Source organism: Anabrus simplex, chromosome 3 (genome assembly GCF_040414725.1).
Source record: "Anabrus simplex isolate iqAnaSimp1 chromosome 3, ASM4041472v1, whole genome shotgun sequence".
In the NCBI taxonomy this organism is placed as follows: domain Eukaryota; kingdom Metazoa; phylum Arthropoda; class Insecta; order Orthoptera; family Tettigoniidae; genus Anabrus; species Anabrus simplex.
In genome coordinates, this window is record NC_090267.1 from 486,651,974 (window position 1) to 486,675,557 (window position 23,584).

At 38.4% G+C, this 23,584-nt stretch overlaps 1 protein-coding gene across 3 annotated transcripts in view; it reads right to left on the bottom strand.

The window, feature by feature from the left end:
- Window positions 1–23,584, bottom strand: part of LOC136866549 (T-complex protein 11-like protein 1) — a 286,302-nt gene that overhangs the window by 96,203 nt on the left and 166,515 nt on the right. For all 3 annotated transcript variants that reach the window (XM_067143620.2, XM_067143622.2, XM_067143619.2), the window contains exons 7-8: window positions 15,808–15,931; window positions 1,300–1,478 (exon numbers count right to left, since the gene is read on the bottom strand). In XM_067143620.2, the coding sequence (XP_066999721.1) occupies window positions 1,300–1,478; window positions 15,808–15,931 (303 nt within the window). The remainder of the gene's footprint in view (window positions 1–1,299; window positions 1,479–15,807; window positions 15,932–23,584) is intronic.

Consider the following 23,584-nt stretch of genomic DNA (forward strand, 5'->3'; position numbering starts at 1 on the left):
CTTTTCCGACCCCGACAGTATTAGGTATCAAGGCCTAGGGAGTATTTCATTTACACGCTTTTCGTGGCCCTTCCCTTTCTTTGTCCATACCTTCATTTTTCGAAGTGTCGAGTCCCATTTTTTCTCTCTAATTAGTGTTATATAGAGGATGGCTGCCTAGTTGTACTTCCTCTTAAAACAATATTCATCAATATTCCTTGCTTCAATACCCTCTCACGTTTTTTGATTTTCTGAAAAATGTCCACTCCGAATGTAGTTATAAGGGCTTAAGTGAAACAATGCATTGACTCACATCAGCACTAGTAGTGGTAGAAAAAGGTAAACTGCTAATCCAATCGAACAGAAAACTATGATTATTGCAATTTTGAGGAATAAATAAACAATATATTATCATACTTTATTATAATTTATTTACCTAAAATTTGTAGCTCATATCCCTAGGATGTTTACAACATTGAGTTGCTTCAAGGGCTAGAACTGGAGATTTTTGATAGAATATGGTAGCAAGCATACTTTTAAGCACCTGCTGCATCAAGTAATTAAGTGCAACTATAACTTGTGCATTTCTTACTATATCAAGAATTTAATTATAATATGTAACTTCTCTTTTCATGCAAGTGTAAAGGGTACCTTTCATTACTTCGTACAAAACATAAGTATATAATTTGAAATATAGTTCACATTTTATACTTGAGTGCACAATCATCAGAATCTCATTTTTAAAAAAACTCAGAAAAAAAATTATTTCATCAGTCAAAGTCTAAGTTCGAAACAGAGAAAGAGAATGTTTGTTTTTCTCAAAATATGTACGCATTAACAAATAAATAAGACTGATTACCATACTGGCAAGATGGATCTTTTCAGCATCCTATTTTAAATATTTAAAAAATGAGATCATACAAGTTAATAAAGGAGTAAATACCACTTATCATAATCAAAAATATCAACAGTAACCATCTGAAGGCTAGTCATACCAGTATACAAAAAAGAAAAGAAGAAGATACATATTTTTTACTATTTAACAAAATCATAAGAGCCCAAAAAATATATATTTCTCTCTTGAGATTACAGGTGTGAAAGTGTCTATAGGGGAAAGTTTTTAAGGTATACTGATTGGAGGTTGCTGGGATTATGATAGGAAGAGGTTGCAGTGAAGTGATTAAGAAATAAGAGGTCAACATCAAGGAGGATGCTTATGACACTGAAACATTTTACAGGTGAATAAAACTGGCAGAAGTAACACGATTCTGGTATAGAAAAGAATTGGCCAAAATATAATTTTAGAGTACAGTGTATTACCTCTGGGAAAGGTCGACCAGACTTCCACTCCAACAGTTCAAGATATGCTTCAGCCAGGATCTGCTCAGTGAGTTTATTAATGTAAGACTGATCATCTAGGGATTGCAGTTCCACGGTACCGGAGGCTTGGGCAGCATTGAGATGTGTTAGTAGCCATGCCCGAGTGATGGCCAATCCATCTGTTGAGAAGTATTACAATGGCTGTTAAATACTATAATAAACCTTACTCCAATATTTAAGGTGGTAGTGGTGGTGATTATTGTTTTAAGAGGAGTTACAACTAGGTAACAAGACCAAAATCATCACAACAGGTTTACTTTCAAACATTTTGATAAATAATGAGTTAATCAAAGAGGTGAATGAATAGTTTCTGTTTGTTGGGATGAATCATCAGTACAAGTAGCTCAAATTTGCCGAAGACTTGCCCTTCGAAGAACGGTACTCGAAGGCCTGGGTAAGATCTTCAAATGTTCGGATGGACCTTTGCGCACTAAAGTCAGAATGGTCAAGGCATTAGTCTTTCCCCTTGCTACAAATGGCTGAGAAAGCTGGACCACAAGGAAGTGAAATAGAAAGCATATTGATGAATTTAGGCTCTAGTGGTGGAGAAGGATATTACGCATCCCCTGGACAGCTATGAAGACAAATGCGTGGGTCATTCAAAAGGTCAAACCAGATCTGTCTCTTGGGGCATTCATTACAAGATTACAGCAGTTATATTTTGGACACATCATGAGACACTCAGATTCATTGGAAAAGACGAGTTTATTCTATCACCCCTCCATTTAAAATTTTTGATATGGTATTCCGCCTTGAAAATTCGTGTCACATGGGAATTGATTTCCTGTTATTCTTCTTCTATTACCTTCTCTGTGACTTGCTGTCACATTTTGTTTATAAATTTACTTTGTCTCTAGGCGCTGAGCTCCTGTTCTCGTCCGGTGCTGCCACTAGTCTGTAGCGAGACAAACTTCTGATTTGTTCTGGCCAATGAGAGCACGGCACTTTCATTCAGCTAAGTGATTGCAGTCAGCCAGAGATTGTCAGCCATTGTGTGCCTCACCGTTATGAAGAAAGGCTTTGTGTGGTGCCCGCATCTAGTGCAGGCCTTTCGTGCTGAAATGGATCCAGGATGAGCACCTTTGATTAGAGTGTTATCACCTTAAAATGTTTTTTTTTCTTTTTTTCCTGTCCTCAGTACTTCTTCCATTGGATCTACTACAGTGGACTGGTTTTTTCTTTTATAATCTTCTTGACCCAAGCCCGTATTGAGCCATTCCCTGAATGCCTCAATATACGTAATACGGTAATCTTAGCAACGCATCAATTATTCGCATACAAGAAGCAGGGTACGAACTCTGAAGTTCCGTTATAAGCAAGCTGGGCGCGGTATGGAATGGAATTTTCCAGAGGGTAGCTCTCCAGTTTGAATTCGAAGCGAGTCGTTGCCATGGTTACTATGCACGCTACCCATGTTCAAACTTTCAAACTTTACTGAATTTTGTGTGGGAGTGGCTAGATTCAAACGAAGAGAGCTCTACAACAAGATGCCAGGATGAACAACTTCGAACTCGCAGTAATGCATCTCGAGATCGTCAGCGGTCATTTCCCCATTAAGCTAGGATTCCACAGTTCCAAACTAAATATCACCTGCAGTCATAACTATCATTCACTCTTGGATCCTAATAATGTCATTTCGAGTCTCTATTTAATAATTTCATTTGAACGAGAAGTCGTTGACAAGGAGAAAGCCGGTCAACCGTCACCCAGCTACCGTTAGCCGTGGGTGCGCCTCGTGATACAAAGGGGTAGGTGTTTACTTAAGGAGCCCTAGCGGGATAAGCGTCCTCATTCTTCTGAACTTGGTGGTGCGAGTAACACGCTGTCCGCGATCGGGAGACTTTCTTTGTATTAACAAAGGACCGTTATACACTTGTGCGTGTGTATAGTTTACTTTATTTTCATCTCGAGCAAGACAGTTACAGGACAGTTTAATGTCCTAAGTTATAATTCGCCGTGTCCATAGACCACGAGTTGGTCCCGCGAAGATTTTACTTAGAAATTCAAATTAATTAAAGCTCGAGTGTTGCACGTGAGATTGATGAACACCCGAACTGTGACCGGTATCTCACAACGGTTTTTTGAGCGGGTTACATGTGTCGTGTGCGTCTCGTACATTTAGCCGCTACATAAACTTATGTCGATTGGGTTTGAACCCTTAAACTGATGACACATACTTCGGACTAATATTTATGTGTAGGCTGAGCCAATTACAGCCTAACATCAGGATCGGCATCGTGTATAGTGTACACGTTAAGCGGTGAAGAAGTTGGTATTAAACTACTTGTATTCTGCAGAAACCCAGGAGAGAATCATGGAGGAACGTGGTATCAACGTCCGGACCTGCCAACCATTGTGTAGCACCGGAATTATGAGCAGCTAAACAGCCTAGACATGTGGCTGTGGAATCCGGGGTGAATGACGACTGACTACGAAAGATAAGTACCAGAATCCAATGTTAAATGGCATGATATACTAGTAGGGAAAGTACATTCAGGTTAGGGAAATTAGCTACTAGTTAGTCTTGTTAAATAACAGCTATTACAGCTGTAGTCTGGTTTGTTTCATGTAACGGTAAATATTTGGCGAAGGGGGTGTGCATGCTCTTCACCTATGCCACTTGTACATATTTATTTTAGTTAAAAGGGTAGAGGGTCACGCATTAGGAATTACTTAGTCTGTTTGTGTTCATTTTTTTTGCTTGTGTGTTTTATGTTATTCCACGTTTGCTGTAGTTATTTGGGGAAGAGAATCATTGATATGAACAAAGGCCATCCGCCAACACCGTTGGGTAATTCACGTAATTAGTAGCATAAAGTTAGTCAGGTAATTCTCTGCATGCTATATTAATATTATTTCAGCTGTCTCGGAAATTGTTGTGCGAGGCTGTCCTACGTTGAGATAGTTAGTTTCTTTTAAAATTGCGGGAAGGCAAGTCAGGGGTAACACTTGGGGACGAACCCAAGATAATTGAGAGGAGAGGCTTGACATGCTTGAGGCTTGAAATGAGGCCTAATATATGTGTTAAGGCGAGATATGCCTTTGGAAATTGAGGGAGCCTTAATACGTGAGTGCTAAGTTAGCCAGCAGAAAAATGTAAAGAATGCATCGGCTAAGAAGTAGAGAAGGCTTTTCTTCACTTGTTTTGCCTCGAGAATATTTGTGTAGCAGGCCAAAACCTGACCACTTGCAGTACCGTTAGTCAAGTGAACCACTGGCAGAGAATATGTCTCCCCTACTGTGTGAAAGTGAAAGTCGCCCTGAGGGTGCCTTCCCTCGACAGCTCAGTATTTGTTTTTCCTCAACAGCTGATTGTTACAGAGCCGAGAATATTGACAACTTTGTGTCTGTGAAGACGCAAAATCTGACGCCGTCTGCATACGAGTTCGACTCCCCAGATATCATCATTAGTGTGTATATATATGTATTTGTATGTAGTTCTTTCCACAGGTGTGATCTTCTGCATTGTTTATGTGATTTATGTCTTGTTGTGTAAATTTTGGTGCATGTCAGCTCGTCAGCTGATTTCATTGATTTCCAGTTCTGCCTGGACTGATTTGGTGAGCCCGCGACCCCACGGTCGAAGCTGTGTAGTACATAAGTTAATTAGGGAACCCCCTTATGCCATAGTGTCTTTATATGTTTGTATCCGCAATTTGGACGGACTGTAAATATTTGTATTAGCTATTTCACGAATGTATTAGTCCTACCGGTTCATCACAGAGACGTTGTGTTACAACACGGCCTACGGGCAATCATATTGGATTTACGGTTCTTATCCGGAGTAGTCAACCATTAAAATACGATGGGTCAAATAAATTTAGTCGTCAGATAATTTAGTCGTCAAATAATTTATCGTCAATTAATTTTGTCGTTAGAGGCTTATTCGTCAATTTTTAGATCGTTGACCGTTTGTATGTCAGATGTTATAACGTCAGCTCATAATTAATTAACCTGTAATTGCTAAAATTTTAACCAATCAACTTAATTATATTGACGACTAATTCCCCTGTTTAGTTACGAGGATTCACTGTAATTTGTCGGGCCTGAACCCGATCTTGTTTGCTTGTTTAAATTGAAAATTTTCTTGTAAGCGCTTTACGCAGTGTAATTAGTTATATTTACGACTGGTTTGAGGTCGATTTCGGTTATGATTATAATATTCCATTTAGCATGGACCATTTATATGTTTTTCTCGGGATTAATAAATCCATTTTACCCCATTAGCGTTTCTCATTTCAATATATATGTCCATTCTTCCTGTCAATATACTCATTAGTATAAGTATAGATTAATTTTCTTTGAGTCGCCCAAAATTCATCGAACAGGACCACCGCTTTACCGAACCCTGAGTCTAGTCGGCAATAAAGGCAGGAAATGGTACATATATTTTCTGGCGCCTGTACAACGTTGGGGCAATCGTCATTTGGGCGGCACCTGATGTATCCTCTTCGCGACGTAATGTTAGGATTATCTGAACGTGCGTGACCATAATATTGTATCCACTGTGCGACATTTTGATAGAGCGCATCTTTAGGAAAGATATTTATGTAATGACCCTAAGTGTGGATGCGTTATTATGATTATTAGTATTTGAACAGAGCTTATAATCTTGTTCGGAGTAAACCATGGAATTAGAACATGAGGCGAGTGCCATTTGAGCTGTGTCTACCTTCTTTAGCGCCATAGCGTAAGACGCCCGCAAGTGTAGTTATTATATTTATTTCGTTATCATGTTAGGGCATTGGTTCGAAGTCAGGCATTTAGTATTTAATGTAGGAGTAGTTAACTTCGAACCGGGGTGCACTAAAACCTGGCAATCTAGCGTTAGACATCTTGAGTCTAGCAGTCCTATGTGCGGGTATACGTGTTAGTATACGGACATAAGGGCAAGGTTTCGATTGAAATCGTGTGTTTAGGAAGAATCAGGAAAGCCTAAATGCACCAGATAACGTTAGATCTGAATCGGCATTTAAATTCTAGTGTTAGGTGAAATGAGAAACATGAGCCGATAAGCAAGGCATGTCAGACAAATTAAATGACTCTATCTGAGCCTGAGAACAATAAAATGATTTCTCAATGAGGTAAAGTGGACGATGACATATCCTTCAGATATGAATCGTCACAGACAGCCTGAACATCTCTTTGCGTACAAATGTTAATTGCCAGTATCTTACATAGCTTTCCAACTAGAATAAGGTTAGATACACGGGATGACCTCAGTTCCATGTGAAGTAGTATGATTATGCTTGCGTCTATGTCAAAGGTTTGTGGCCGATAAACCTCTGTTTGGAATATTCGTCTCAAACCGGAGATGTGTTGTAAGCAGGGTCATGTGCTGTTGTCTAGCACTTAGCCTTGAGCCCAAAGTTAGGATATTTACAGATTTTTATAAAGCTGAAATATTTGGGGCTACAATTTATATTTTTTTAAAATAATTCCTCGTGATTGTACTTTTATTGTGTTATTGCGGTATTAGGAAAACATAAATTTGGTCCGATAGGAAGCTTCTAAGTGGTGAGTTATTTAGCCACATTGATTGCTGTCTGATTAACGTAGGGTATTAGAAGCTTAAATTTTAATAATTCTTAAAGTACAGTGAAATACAGGGAATAATTGACCCGTACGTATAGTTCATTCGTCCCGGTGACCCAGCCGCGCCGTCACATTTTTAACAGTGTAATCATGTCGATGACCTTAGAGGATTTGTTGGCGAAGTTGGAACTGAACGCGCAGGAGAGTCCACGTCGTATGGACGAGGCGGTAGGAAAGCTAGGAGAGGAACTTTCAAATAGGATGGACCAAAAGACGGAGGAGGCGGATAAGCGCGAAAGGGAGCGTATGTTGGAACTCGCAAATAGAATAGATGAACAATTTAAGCAAGTTGCGGATAATAGGGAGAAATTACGTGAGGAACTAAGCGCGCAATTAAAGCAGGTGACAGGAGAGTTAGAGGTGAGAATAGACACTGTGCAGAAATGCTGTCGTGAAGGGTTACAGAGAGTAGAGAAGCGACTAGACGAGGTAGAAATTAAGACTCAAATGCAGGTTGAAAGGATAAGGAATTCTGTTGAGGAATTATCTAGCAAGGTGGCGGAAAATGCTACTAAGACAGACAAGCGCTTAGATGAGATGACGTCAAGCTTGGATGGGGCCCGAACGGAAATAGGTTTAAACCGAAGTGCCATAGATAAGTTATCTACAGATACTGAGACTCGATTTGAAACCATGTCGGCCGAGATTAGTATTAAAATTGCTAACGCCCAGCAGAAGACGGAAGACAAATTAGAAATCAAAATTAAGGAAAGGCAACGGGAAACTGAGGAAAAGATGTTGGAGATGGAGAAACAATTGAGGGAAGAAATGGAGGATGAAATAGCTGAAAAAGGGAAGGAAGTGAAGAGAATGATATTGGCGGACCGCGAATTAGTGAGGGCAAACAATCAGGAAGTAGGTGCTAGTATCGAGGCTTGGAGTGAGGTCACACAGAAAAATCAGAGCAAGCTGAGCTCAATGGAGCAGGAACTAGCACATATGAAGGATAAAATTGAGCTGATCGATTTACGTACTAATAAAGAGGTCAGCCGTATTAAATGCTCGATACAGCAGCAAAGCATGGAGAGACCTGCAAGCCAGAGCAGCGAGCCCGCATTATTCAACGAACTTTTACATCTCCCTAGACCCGAAGAACGTACTTCGACTCCCAACGCGACAGGAGGGACGCCTGTATATAATATTATTCGTGCTCCTGAGGACAAGCCGAAGATATTCACGGGGATAGAGGATAGGACACCACGGGCATTTCTACGTGAGCTTGGGGATTATATGTCTGATTTAAAGATACCTCCAGAGAGAAAGCTCAGAACTGTGGAGAAATTTCTAGGAGACGACGCCCTAAAGTGGATGAGTGCGTTCAGATATACGTTTAGCACGTATGAAGAGTTTAGGGAGGCCTTTCTAAATAAATTTTGGGATGTCACTGTGCAACAAGGACTTCGGATGGAATTATACACGAGGAAATATCCAACCACGTGGCCAACCAAGTCTTCTCCTTTCTTCGTGGCCCAGGTCATTAAGTTTAGGGATCTAGACGTGCCCCCAAGCGAGAATGAGATTATCGCTGCTATATCCAGGCAATTACCGGTAGAAGTTCAACGGACGCTAATCGCTGCGAACGTTAAAACCGTGGCAGAGGCCGAAGTCACTTTACGTCAGCTCATAATTAATTAACCTGTAATTGCTAAAATTTTATCCAATCAACTTAATTATATTGACGACTAATTCCCCTGTATAGTTACGAGGATTCACTGTAATTTGTCGGGCCTGAACCCGATCTTGTTTGCTTGTTTAAATTGAAAATTTTCTTGTAAGCGCTTTACGCAGTGTAATTAGTTATATTTACGACTGGTTTGAGGTCGATTTCGGTTATTATTATAATATTCCATTTAGCATGGACCATTTATATGTTTTTCTCGGGATAAATAAATCCATTTTACCCCATTAGCGTTTCTCATTTCAATATATATGTCCATTCTTCCTGTCAATATACTCATTAGTATAAGTATAGATTAATTTCTTTGAGTCGCCCAAAATTCATCGAACAGGACCACCGCTTTACCGAACCCTGAGTCTAGTCGGCAATAAAGGCAGGAAATGGTACAGTATGGTCAGTATGTTTTAAATATGTGATTATGCTCTGATCCCAAATTGGATTATTACATTGAACTACCAGAACTGTAAGTTGACTTTATGTATATTCGTCTCACCCTATTCGTCATGAACTTAAAAAAAAAAAAAAAAAAAAAAATCTGAACCAAAACATCAGCTTCACGTGGTCACCCTTCTGGATTATGTCGCATAACTTATGAAAATAAGCGTCTTATTTATCACTTGTAATGTTTCCTTCTTAAATTAAAATTTGGTTGGGCTTATTGTATCTTTTTGGGATTTAAGTTATTCTTATTGTTATTTCGGCAAACCGTTTCCTTATGTATGGGGTTCAGTTAATCACATTATCATCATCATTATCATCATATAGTTCTGAACTATTACTTAATATCTAACTGACTGTAAAATTATGTTACGCAAGAAGTTCGTTCAATAATAATCGGATCTCATTTATTTATTTATTTATTTATTTACATAGTTTACGCCCACATTGGAGCACTTCAATCAAACCCAAATACATTTACGTTAACAAAGAATTAACTGAAGATTTAGCTTGCATCATCTTCTTCCTTTCCCAAAACCTCTTCATTCTGGCTGACCTGGCTGCCCTTTCTTCATCAGATATGACATATTGTTTGTGTTGTACAGTTTTTAATGACAATCTTATTTATTTGTTCTTGAGAATCCTTTTTTCTTCTCTATTTTCAATTTGCTTCATTGTAATATTCAGCTCTTCTAAATCATTCTGAACTTCTTTAAACCAATTATTTTTTTGTTTTACTCTTCCAAAAGTAATTAAATAGTTGTTTTATTATCCTATTATCATTTAATCTACAAAGATGACAGAAAAAGGCAATTCTTATTTTTCTCATCATATCTATTATAGATTCACTTTCCCTATAAACCGCTGCATTAGGCAATAATCTCCATTGTCCATCCACCTGATGTTTTTTATTAATGATTGTTCTGAGTATCCTTCTGTCAACCTTTTGCAGTGTATCAGTTGTTGCTTTGGTGTTCAATTTAAATAGTGTTTCACAAACATAAGTCGCTTCAAGTTTAATGACGGAACAGTTTTCTGTTTTCCTTTTCATCTCATTTTAATTATCCTTATGATTTTTTTCGTGTAATGGGATCTGCTAGTTTCTCTATTGTTTGAATATGTGTAAGTTTTCTTATTGTGGGGTTCTGTTCCAGGGTTCAAGGTTCTATTGTTTTGTTTTGGGGGATTGCCATAGTGATGGTGATGATTATTTGTTGATATAAAAAGCTGGCGTGGCTGATTCTCTATGAAAGACTTTGGTATTTGTAGAACATCCTATGTTGATTCTTTTCTTCTACAATATATTTTAGCATTTTCCTTCACTCTTTCATGTTCATATTTTCCACATTTGTTGGTGTTTTAATGTACCTGATATAAATTTAATCTTGGGGATGATGATGATGAAATAATGCTTGCGGAAGCACGGTGGGACATCCTTGATACCAACAAAATTTAACAAAAAACCTAAATTTTCCCCTTTTGGTCTGCAAATTTTTGTTTAAAGAAAAACAAAGATGTTAAAAAATGTACCACAAATACTATCATAAGCTAGTTTAATTGTAATAGTTTTAGGGTTTCTACCATTTTCTTTCTTTGTGTCGGCCGACCACGTTTTAAATAGATTTTAGTTACCTAGGTTGTTGATCTTATTTTTATTTTAGTGAATTACTGTTATTTTATATATTTTCCTTCATATCTTAAGTGGACTGCTGAATATTTGTTGGTTTCTGTTTCTTTCAATTCAAAGTTAAATACATTTCATTAATTTTAAAGATGTGTAATTTTTTTTAAACCTTTGATAATTGATCCACACATGGAAGTGTATAGAACCACACCGTTACTTGTGTCTGCTATATTTTGGTACCAAAGCGGCACAAAATGGTTGTGAAAGCTGGACCACAAGGAAGTGAAAAAGAAAACATATTGATGCATTTAAGCTCTAGTGTTGGAGAAGGATACTGCGTATAACTTGGACAACTACGAAGACAAATACCAATATAATGGTCCGTTATTGGACATTATAAATTTTCCAGCTAACTCATTCTTGGTTGCCTGCGTTTCGCCCTCGTGTGCTAAGATAGGCTCGGCAGTTGGGACTTAGCACACCACCCAAGACGCAAGGCTATTGCATACCGTGGAGGCCACTGCATAGGCTATTTAAAGCCACCAGCAGTGCCAATGCACTATGAGAGCTATGCCTCATTTCCAAAAAATAGATGCCTGCCTGGCCATCAAATGATATAGATGTTGATTCCCATAGTGCATTGGCACTGCTGGTGGCTTCAAATATCCTATGCATTGGCCTCCACGGTATGCACTAGCCTTGCGTCTTGGGTGGTGTGCTAAGTCCCAACTGACGAGCCTAACTTAGCACACGAGGGTGAAACGCAGGCAACCAAGAATGAGTTAGCTGGAAAATTTATAATGTCCAATAACGAACCATTATATTGGTATTATAAATTTACTCATTCAGGAAAAATATTTTAGGTTCGATATGGGAAACAACATCTACATCATACGAAGACAAATGCGTAGGTCATTCAAAAGGTCAAACCAGATCTGTCTCTTGGGGCATTCATTACAAGATTACACCTGTCATATTTTGGACACATGAGACGCTCTGATTCATTGGAAAAGACTATTATGCTTGGGAAGGTGGAGGGGTCTCGAAGATAAGGGCGGCCAGCATTTTGAGATGGACAGACTCCATCTAATCCAACATGAACATGTCACTGAAAGATCTGAAGTGTATGGCTGAAGACTGAAATATCCATGCAGTTGCCAGGAGTCAACATCGACTTGATGGCACCTCATCATCAACATCAACAACCATCCTCTTAATACTAATAAAAGAGAAAACAGAAGAGGCCTGACCTTCAAAAATTAAGGTACTGACAAAAGAAAGGGTAGGGCCACAAAGGGTGTGAAAATTAAAGATTCTGCAGGCCTCACAGACCTAATACCGTCATAGTTGGAAAAGAAACAAGTTGATGCAAGGGGGGTTGGACAGGAAAAAATGAAAGTGAGGAGACTGGCATGATTAAGCTAGGGGGGACCGTGGTTGCAAATCTTGTCACATTTTATGACAGGCAGGTGATACTGCTGCCACTTTCAGGAGCACTCCAATATTTTAAGTTATAAAAAGAAAGGAACAAGAAAAGGAACACACTGCAGAATAAGTTAATGATGAGTTTTTCCATGCTGACTTGTCGTTTTCATCTAGGGTAGGATTTGAGTAGACGATATGCCTCCATCTAAATTTATAATTATAGACTTCCTCTCCTTTAACATCCTGTAATATCATTTTTAAAATTTCTTTTTAAAGATCTTTAGTTTGGTCTAGCCACTTTCTTCTGGGATGTCCAATGGTTTTTTTTCCAAGTACTGCACTGTCTGGGAATATGTGACTCCAGCATCCTTTGTACATGGCCAAACAATTTCAGCCTTGCAATGCGCAGTCTTTCTTCCAATGTTAAGGTCACTTGCATATCCCTCCTAACACAATCATTTCTGATTCTGTCTCTTCTTGTCTTCTGCACAGAAGATCTCAAAAATTTAATTTCATACACCTGCATGCTGATGTCTCTCTTCAACAAGACACAACTCTCTAAGCCGTAAGTCATGATTGGCAGAAGGTATGCTCTGAAAATTGTCTGTTTAGCTCTTATGGGAACTGTATTATTCCAGACTAGATTCCACACTTGGCAGAAGAACTCTATTTTGGACTTCCAGCCTAGCTTTCCCATGATTTGAAATGATGCTTCCAAGATAACCAAAACATTCCACACATTCAATCCTTGCTCCATCAAGTTTTAGGTTACATTGGGCAAATGGAAGAGACTAATGAATTTTTTCCAAAGCTGTTAACTGAGGTATGTTTCTTGTTTCACTACTGAATTCTGTCTTCTAAAAAGTTATTATAATTAGGGTTATAATTAATGTATTATTATTAGGATATGGTAATGTACACAAAACAATACAAAGATTAAATATACATAAACAGTAAGCACAAACTATTATATACATAATTACAATATATCATTAATGTGATGCCATAAAATAGAGTTTGTATATTTTAAAATACTGTTAAAAATAATGTATTCAATATAAGCCCGTATATACCTATGATTCAATTATGTGCTATACATGCTCAAAAACGGTATTCTATATACCTCGACAATTCATTAACTCGAAATAAAATTTATCTCCCGAGGTGATGCTTGATATCGAGGTTCCACTGTATTCGTATTACAATCTTTTCTACCTTTAGAAACTTATTCATCTACTAGTGTCATTCCATGGCCATCTCTCCACTGACAGCCCTGAACATACCCAAATCTTCCCAGCCAAAAGTTCACAACACTTTCATAACACTCCTTATAATTTAATATGTCTTTCTTTTTTAGGATGAAATGCCAGTACCAATGCATTTCTTCAGCATGTTCTGAAACAACCGATTTTATTGGATGTCAATTTTATTAGCTCACAGTCCTAGAGAAGGAAAACTGAAGAGAGAATTAAAATTGCCCCAACGAAAATAGTATTTACAGAATAAAGTATCCTCATCTGCAGCAGAAAACTGTAGTGATTTTCAGCTTAAGGGTGCAAAGAGTGAGCAGTTTTAAAATCTACGTTATAAGTTTTAATACAAAGATTTAGCTCAACTTCTGAAAATTCACGAGGATTAAGAGATTGTAGAGAGAATGGAATACAATATCCAAAATAATTCAATCTATGGCTATAAGTCCATTTCCTTAAGTCGTAATGTTTATAAGTTTATGAAAAATATATATTACATTTGACTACAAGATGCTTAAAACTCATGTCAGAAAAACAGTAGTATTCATCTGGACCAAATTATTATTATTATTATTTTTTTTTTTTTTTTTTTTTTTTTTTTTTTTTTTTTTTTTTTTTTTGCTAGTTGCTTTACGTCGCACCGACACAGATAGGTCTTACGGCGACGATGGGACAGGGAAGGGCTAGGAGTGGGAAGGAAGTGGCCGTGGCCTTAATTAAGGTACAGCCCCAGCATTTGCCTGGTGTGAAAATGGGAAACCACGGAAAACCATTTTCAGGGCTGCCGACAGTGGGGTTCGAACCTACTATCTCCCGAATACTGGATACTGGCCGCAATTAAGCGACTGCAGCTATCGAGCTCGGTATTATTATTATTATTATTATTACTATTATTACTATAATGAATGGTCTTTTCCCAGTTACATGGGGTCGGCTCCATATGTGGTTAACTCCAGTTCATTCATATCTACTTTTGGTTTTATATCTACCTTCTCTGGGAATGCAAAATACCACAAAAAGCAAAAACAATTATGTACCACACTTACTTTGCACCAATCCTCACGTACGGTTTAGAGACATGTACCCTATTAAACAAAGACTTCAGTAGAATCCAACCAACTGAAATGAGATTCATTAGAACCATGAACCAAACTACCAGAAAGGACAAGATCAGAAATGAAGTGAATAGGAATTGTTGTATCGAGGTTTTTATTACCAGTGTCGTAAAGAAAAGCAGACTTTAGTCGTATGGGCACACAATGAGAATGAACAGGAAAAGACCTGCCAGAAAATACTTTGACCTTAATCTCATAGGATGAAGACCACACGGAAGACCAAGAAAATGCTGGATAGAGACTGTAAGATCAGATGTGGAGGAGAGAGGACACAAATGGGAGGATGTACAGGAACAGAAGATGTTTGAAGACAGAAGGAGATGGTGACCCCTTGTACACAACACCCGGGAAGCTGGAGTTGGGAAATGATGATAATGATCTACCTTTACGTACAGTGTTAATTACTAATTTCCATTTAATGGTACGGTACCTCAAAAAATTCCCTCAACATTTTCTTGAGGATTGATGCTAAAACATTTAATTAGGATTTTCAGTAAATGTTTAAGCCCATGAAAACCACAGATCATTGCTCTGGAAATAAAGTTACACACTGGGTAAAAAGTTTGTACTCTTGCATACTTATGGTTATTTACTTCTGAGCCCCAGTTTTGTTAACCCCCACTTCGCCCAGCATGACCCCCTAGGAGAATTTTGGAAATTTTGAAAATTTTAAGTTCCCAGGGAAGTGCCTCACTCTGCATCTGGCTTGCGTTCACAAGGTCTCAATGTGAGGGCCATGGCTGGGTTTCGGCTTGCTACTGAATGGAACTGCCCTGCTGCTTTCCGTTTTCGTGACTGCACATCAGTTCATTCTCGAGTCCAGAGTGGACTCAGAGTCTCCTCACAGCAACCTTTTACTGTATATGCATGAATTTATACGAACATATTTTAAAAAAAATGGATTGTTGGACTTTTGTCAGCAGACATGAGGCTTTTGGGCTTATGCTGTGTCAAGAAAATAAAGCGACATGGCAAAAGCCTATATCATGTCTATAAGTACGGGCCATGAAAGCCTCAATGGCAACAATTTGCATTGTTTAATGACAATAAATTCTATTATTTTCTACAATAAATCTATTCTATTCCTACATATCCCTTCTGAAATGCTTGGCAATCTATAGTTCCACATACAGAGCATCTGTTCCTCTCTGAAGTGAACATAATGCTGATTTTTTTTTTTTGGCTACTTTAAGTGACTACAAGAGCATCCTTCATGTCCTTGCAAAGGTGAGCTGCTCTTACTCATATTCTTCCATGCCCCCATGATATAATACCTATATTATACTTTTGTTCAATAATAAAAGTTTAAAAAAAATTACTTACCAGGTTGCACCTTCAAAATCTCTGCAAACTTCTTCCTCTCATATTCAATACTTGTTGCAATAATGTTGGGTCTGATAAGTGAAATGGTAAAATTTGCCATATCAAGTTTCATCAAATCAAGAGTCTGAAAACAAATACACAGTCAAGAAATAATTTTCATTACCATAAAACCAATGATGATGATGATGATGATGATGATGATGATGATGATGATTGTATGTCTCAGCTACCACATACAGACATTTTGACGCCGTCTAGGCCGTCTGTCCATCAATTTTCATGTTCAATTTTATTCTACCAGATGGCAGAGTAAACTGGATCTTTCTTGAGTTTTAGAACCCTTCGAATCCATTGTATTTTCCAACGACATTTCAAAATAGACAGGTGTCTGGTCAGCATTCTCAATTTGCGACGGCAAATAAGAATTAAGCTTCCTCACATGAATAATGTGACACTGAAAGGCCGTTAAGTTTTCTTCATACTCCCCAGGGAGACTTTGTGAAATAGACATACGCCAAGTTTAAGAACTTCATATTAATCCGTATTGAACCAAGAATATAATGGGAACAAAATAGTGGGGTCCACCTATTCAATATAATACTATGTTATAAGATGAATTATAACATTTCATTAATAATGAGACCGGTTTCAATGCATGTCTGCATCACCTTAAACCAGAAACTTGAAAACAGACTACACAGTCTAAGAAATAATTTTCATTACCATAAAACCAATGATGATGATGATGATGATGATGATGATGATTGTATGTCTCAGCTACCACGTGCAGACATTTTGACGCCATCTAGGCCGTCTGTCCATCAATTTTCATGTTCCATTTTATTCTACCAGATGGCAGAGTAAACTGGATCGTTCTTGAGTTTTAGAACCCTTCGAATCCATTGTATTTTCCAACGACAACTTAAGGTTACAAAAACAATGTGTAATAAAAATGCCCTTTTTTTTTTTGCTTTACATCGCACCGACACAGATAGGTCTTATGGTGACGATGGGACAGGGAAGGGCTAGGAGTGGGAAGGAAGCGGCCATGTCCTTATAATAAAAATGTAAACTAATCTTATGGAAAATTGGTGGAAATTGACATGATTAAAAAAGATGAGCTGGGAACAATAGTTTATAACACTTGCTTAAAAGTTCTCTTTTTCTGAAAATATAGCATCATTTTCTTTTTTAATGAGTAATGTCTTATACAAAGTGAAAATCCTCTTGATGAAAGTTCACCGAGTCTTGAAATGTAAGATAAAAAATCTTAGGAGCTTCAGTCAAAAAAAACATTTACTAAGCACTGGGTGAAATACTGGTCATTAAAATTGTATGTGTTCTTTCTTAAAATAACTTAACCTATTTTAAAATGACATTACTGGTTTTAAATCTAGAAAGAACGTGAAAATTCTTCAAGCTCCATTTTTCATAGTAAAATGCAGGTCTTCTCTAACCAAAAACAACCCTTAACAAAGCTATGGCTGGAGTTGGTCTGCTGTGGATTTTTAATTATTATACCCACTCTTACCATAAATACTGTCCCAATTTTTGAGGGTGGCTGTACTTCCGCCCAAATGAGGGAGCGGCTACAAAACCGGTATCGTGAGGCGTCAGTCATTGTTGGTTGAGCTGCAGAAGTGTACAGTTGTCAGTTTGAAGTTTTCAAGATAGAATGGGGGGGGGGGGGAGTATGAGAATCGTGTGGCCGTGTAAAGCCCCATTCACAATACAAACGTAACGTAACGTAAACTTAAAATTAACGTTAACTTAGAAGTTAGCGGCCATCTTATCTAATGGAACCATTCACAATGAGCCGACGTAAACTTAACTGCGAGTCCGTAAAATTAAGGGACTGCAAACTCCAAGCTCTTGCGGTTAATTTTACGTTAACTTTAAGAACCAGCCAATCAGAGCAGAGGTAAACATTGTGTGTTGTGCACAATATAATGACTTCTTTCGACAAAACGCTTGTACTTCTCTTTCAAATTAATCTTTGTGTGTATGTGTGATAGAAGGAAAAAGGAATTACAAATATGCTGTACCGAAAAAGTAATAGGTGGAAATAAATATCTTGTAGCAATGAAATCTGATGGTAAATATGGGGAGATAAGCTCGCAGCGCTGGCGAACGGACGAGACAATCCCTGTCATAAATAAAACAGTGTCCCTGTATATTAACGTTATGAAGGACTACTAGTTTACGAAAACGATATCATCCAAACAAATAGATCCAAACTTCTCATCGGGGTGTGATAGATAGGGTCATAGATGTCGGTAAAGGAGACCTTACATTTCTTTTTTATTAGAAAAGGGGAAGCGAATCGTAAGAAAGGCGAACAGTTCAGGTTTCATCCGCATGTCCAAAACGAACTGATGAGGGTCATTTCTTACAGTAGACTACCAAAATCGCCCTGAGATAACCTTCTTTGATTCAAGAGATGAACCCATTTTCTGCACCGCCTTTTCAGGTACCGTAGGCCTACACAGCTCCCAGCAGCAAAGAAATAGATGTTTGAAGTAATATGAATTCCGCTACCACGTTGTTTGATTCCATCGAGGTACTGAAATATAAAACTGCAAGATAGCCCAAAACCCGACTTCCGTGCTAAATAACATGGCAGTGTTTGATTGGCTGCTGTGTACTCTTTACGTTAATGTTACGTTCCTCCATTGTGAATACCACAAATGTTACATTAATTGTACGGTTACGTTACATCGTTAAGCTTACGGTTACGTTTGCATTGTGAATGAGGCTTCAGTGTTACACAAGGTAGGGCAATCACCAGGGGAGATTTTCAAAACCCTCCAGAAGCTGAAAATTAGTACGAAATTTGTTTACCGCACTATAAATCAATTTGTTGAGGTTGGAACTGTGAGAGATCGCCCGCGGCAAGGAAGACCACGCACAGTACGAACGCCAGAACTCATCAAAGCAGTGGCGGCTCGTGTGCGACGAAATCCGGTACGGAGACAATCAGTGATGGCTCGTGAGTTACAGATATCAAAAATGTCTATGTCTTGCACGTTAAGCATTGACCTGGGACTCCATGCTTACAAACAACGCAAAGGACATCTCCTGACAAATGAAATGAAGCGCCAGACGCTCCTAAAATCAAAGCGCTTACTTAAGAGTTACGCGGCTAATGGTCATCGTCGAATCCTGTTTACGGTTGAAAAGATTTTCAGTGTTGAGGAAACTTTCAACGCCCAAAACGACAGGATATATGCCCATTCCTCTAGAGAAGCAGGTGAAAAGGCTCCAAGGATCCATAGGGGTCATCATCCCTCATCACTTATGGTGTGGTGGGGTGTGAGCTTCGAGGGCATAACGGAGCTCCAGTTCTGTGAAAAGGGAGTCAAAACTTCAGCTAAAGTGTACCAGGAGACAGTGCTTGAGGGACTGGTCAAGAATCTCAACAACACCCTCTTCCATGGACGGAACTGGAGCTTCCAGCAGGACTCAGCCCCAGCGCACAAGGCACGGGCAACCCAGCAGTGATTGGAGGCAAATGTTCCTGATTTCATTTCCACTTCAGATTGGCCATCTGCAAGTACAAATTTAAACCCTTTGGACTACAAATTGTGGTCCAAGCTTCAGGAGATGGCTTGCAAGAAAAGACACTGCAATATTGAAAGCTTAAAGCAGTCTCTTCGGAAGGCAGTTGCAGAATTTCCAGTTGATGTGTTGTGTAATGCCAATGATGAGTGGCCACAAAGACTAAAGACCTGTGTGCTTGCAAATGGTGGCCATTTTGAATAATTATTTGTGGTTGTGGTTCATAATGCATCTGTGTAACACTTGTTATTAGGATATTAAAATATCTCTAACCATTTTGTATCAATTTACTTAAAACGTTTGGGACAGTTTTTATGGTAAGACTATGTATTTTATGTGAACATGAGGTGGACACCGTATTTGCCCCAGGGTGCTAGAAGATGTTCTCAGTTCAAAGTGGAAACTGAAGCAGACAGAGAAATGGGGAAATTTGGAAAAACTTTTGAAAATGAATGAGGTCCTGTACTAAAAAATGTTTAGTAAATATGAGACTCACCTCTGGCGGCGTGCGCAACGTGTATCATCGGGAGTTAGAGAAGACACTGAGAGTTGTATGGCACCGAGACCAGTAGTACTTTGTGTTGCAAGGGGAAGGGGAAGAAGTTAATCAGGGGAGGTGATGGGAGGAGTTTGAGTTAGAGACAGGGTTGGGAGGGGGGAAGAAATAGGGGAATTAGGTAGGGTGATGTGGTGAGAGAGCACAACGTGAAAACGTATTATGTATGCTTTGAAAAACTGATTTGCTATTGGAAATTTTTATAAGTCTGAAAATCAGAAAGTCGAACAATATTTATGGTTTCTCAGAGATGTTGTTAAGATTTAAATTTGTATTGTAGTATTGATCTAGGTGAATATAACAACTCTCAGTGATGTCCAGCAAAGGACCTTTATTGAGAACCTGTAGTACTGTGAGATCTTGTTCAATGTTAGTAAAATTATGTTGAAAATCCTTCATATGCTGACCTATAAACAGGAAAGTTTTCCACCTATTCAATACATAGTTGTATTTACAATGTTATTTACATTACATGGGACTAGTTTCAATCCTACTCGGGGTCATCATCAGCCATATTTAAACATTCACAATATTTGACGAAATCCTAAAACATTTTTCTAAGCAGTAAGAACCTTATGAATACATAATTAACAATAGGATGTGTGGTTGAATTAGGCGAGGTGCTATGGTGCTCAAAAGGTTGCAAATGAAACTGAAATATTACGAGTGACATAGGTGAACAATATATAATACAAGCACATTAAACATGCTAAAAAGTCTGGGTATAACATTACAAATGAGATGCTCTGTGTTGTAGGTAAATTTTGGTATGATTTTAGACACATGGTGTATCAGATGGAATTCAGTAGGTCCTGGTAATACATAACGGTTGTGGACCGAGTGCTAAGGTACTAAGAATGAACACAATATAAGGTGACACACATAAGATAAGTATACAAGTATGTACAAATGTTTGAGTAACAAATGTGTAGATGTTACTCTCTAGAAGAATCTGTGAGGAGTTGATTATACACTGTATCAGCTTAAGCAGAAAATTTGATACTAGGTGTATTAAGGAACCAAGCTGTGTTGATAGGGCTACATGGTTGATTGTTGGAACTGTGCAGACTGAATGTAAAATTTTAGAATTCTCCTTGAGGAGTAAGTAGACACTGCACGTATTAATGGGTGGGACTCTCAGTTCATAGCGGAAACAAATTGGACCTCACGCGGCGGTGTGTGCACCTTAGCTGGCAGTGTGCGACTGGTGGCACACACCGCCGCGCAAGGTGTCCATTCACTTTATTGTAATCTATTCTTCTTTCCGCGTACTTTGCATTTTTTACTGGCTTTCCTCAATTTTAATAAGTTCAAAACTTGCGTTTTCACGGATGATATCCACACTACGGCTTTCTTGTTTGTTATTTTTCGAAGTCCGATACTACGTGAAAGGGTATGTTTAATTTCATTCTGAAAAATTACAGTACCGTATTTCTCCAAATCCAAGACGAACCCCACTTTCTCCTTCAAAAAATTTAAATCAGGCTCAAAAAGTGCTTTGTAAAATCATATGAATGCCTTTGTTGCACAGTACACATTTTTAGACTATCTTTAGACGCCGAACATTGGATTTCGTTGTGCCACAATTTTTTGGCGGCTGCACAATTACTCTTTATTTCCGCGGGTTTAATGACCATTAACTTAAAATTGGCATCACAATACCGAAGAGAACCCGTTGAACATTTGCCGGCAATACCTATTCAATGAGTCTCTACAATACGGCGATCCTTCAGAAAAATATTCTTGCTGTCTATAAAACTGTTACGGAACTTTTACTAAGCATCAGATATAACCGGCTACCGCTACACGCACGTCTCGCTTGCCGTGTTCGGCCAACGTCAGCAGCTAGCGACGTATAGGCCTAATCGCGGAAGTTGAAGGTCATCGAACGAGTTTACAGCGCCATGATATGGCCATTCCGCCCTTGCATTTTTCGTGCACATACATCACAATTTAATCTTCGACTTCTTTAAACAGTCCTTGTTGCGGACCACTGAATGCATTGTTTGTACAGTACACATTTTTTTAAGCTATCTTTGTCTGCACGCTGGCGCAAAATATTGGCTTTAGTTAGGCCTATGCCATATTTTCTTGCAGCTGCACAGTTATTCTACATTTCCAAGTGTTTAATAACCATTAACTTAAAATTGGCATCATAATATCAACGAGAACCCGTTGAAAATTTGCGGCAATACCTGTTCCATGTATCTTTACGACTATCCATCATGATAATATTCTTGCTGTCTATAAAAATTAATTTTACTAAGTCAGGTACAGTAGACGCGTTTTAACTCTGGCACCGAGTAGCCGTGGCCTTTCTGTAAGAATTCGAAGGCTCGCATGTTTTGATGCCATTCTGCAGATCTGAGAAACGTTCTTGTAGAGGCTAACATAATGTCATTATATCTTCACTATTTCCCAAGATCCAGTGACGTTACACACAGGCACTGTACAACCGGTTGTCATGCCTAGCGATGTATAATAAAGAGGCGGTCGTTTATTGTCAACGAATTTTGTGTGTGCGTGCGCGGGAGAAAAGAGGCAGCACGGGAGAAAAGAGGCAGCATGGTTACCGCGAGAGTTGCCAGTGGTATTCATTACTGTTAGGCTGCGAATGCAAGACGACCCTTGATTTTTTGCGTGAGATTCTGAGGGGAAAAAATGTTGTCTTGGATTCGGAGAAATACAGTTATCACTCCAGTTTTCTTCTTCAAATGGAGTCGCCTAACCTAACCGTATATGTGTCATGAAAACATATCTGAAACTATTGTTATCCTCGCTAAACATTTACAAGTGAATAGCCTTTCCGAAATTTAACTAGACGCAAAAAATTATGAACTATCCTCTGAAATCAGTGATGTACTCTGCCATATCTTGAGGTGTATCACATTCTTACTTAATTTCAGTATATAACATTAAAATTAAGAGACTGTTTACTTCAGCTGTTATTTTTAATGAGTTAACAACTGCTATCGGCCACATTATTTACGCGTTTATTACGAAGACTCGTTATCCTCTTTCATTTCGAATTTTCTTTAGAGAACAGCAGTCGTTGAGTATTACTAATCGACTCCAACATCGCCTTCGAATGTCGACGAGAGAGCTCGCAAATGCACATAGTGAGAAAACTATACCGTACTAAAGATGATCAATCGCATTTTGTGGCGAACGTTTCAGTTTCCTTATTCAAACTGCGTCACCTATCCTAACTTAACCGTACTATACATATGATGAAAACATACAGTACTTCAAGCGCCTGTAGAGAAATGATAACCTTATTGCTATAAATTTACATGATAATAACCTTTCCATAATTTAACCAGATGCGAGAAAATGTAAACTAACCTGTGAAATCAATTATGAACTCTGTCATATCTGGAGGTGTATCTCATTTTTACCTAATTGCAGTATTTACCATTAAAATTAAGTGATCGTTTAGTCACCCTTTATTTTTAACGAGTTAACCCATATATGCCCACTGCCCCATTTTTGGGGCAGCTGGAATTTTATTTTTATATTTCAAGGAATTTCTTCCTGAGGTAAGTTTGATGTTATATTTCAAGAGGGTTGGCACTGGTGGATAAGACCTGGGTCCCTGCCAACACACAGCTGCTTCAACAGAACAGTTATTCATTGTTGACTACAGCTCATTGTGAACATGCA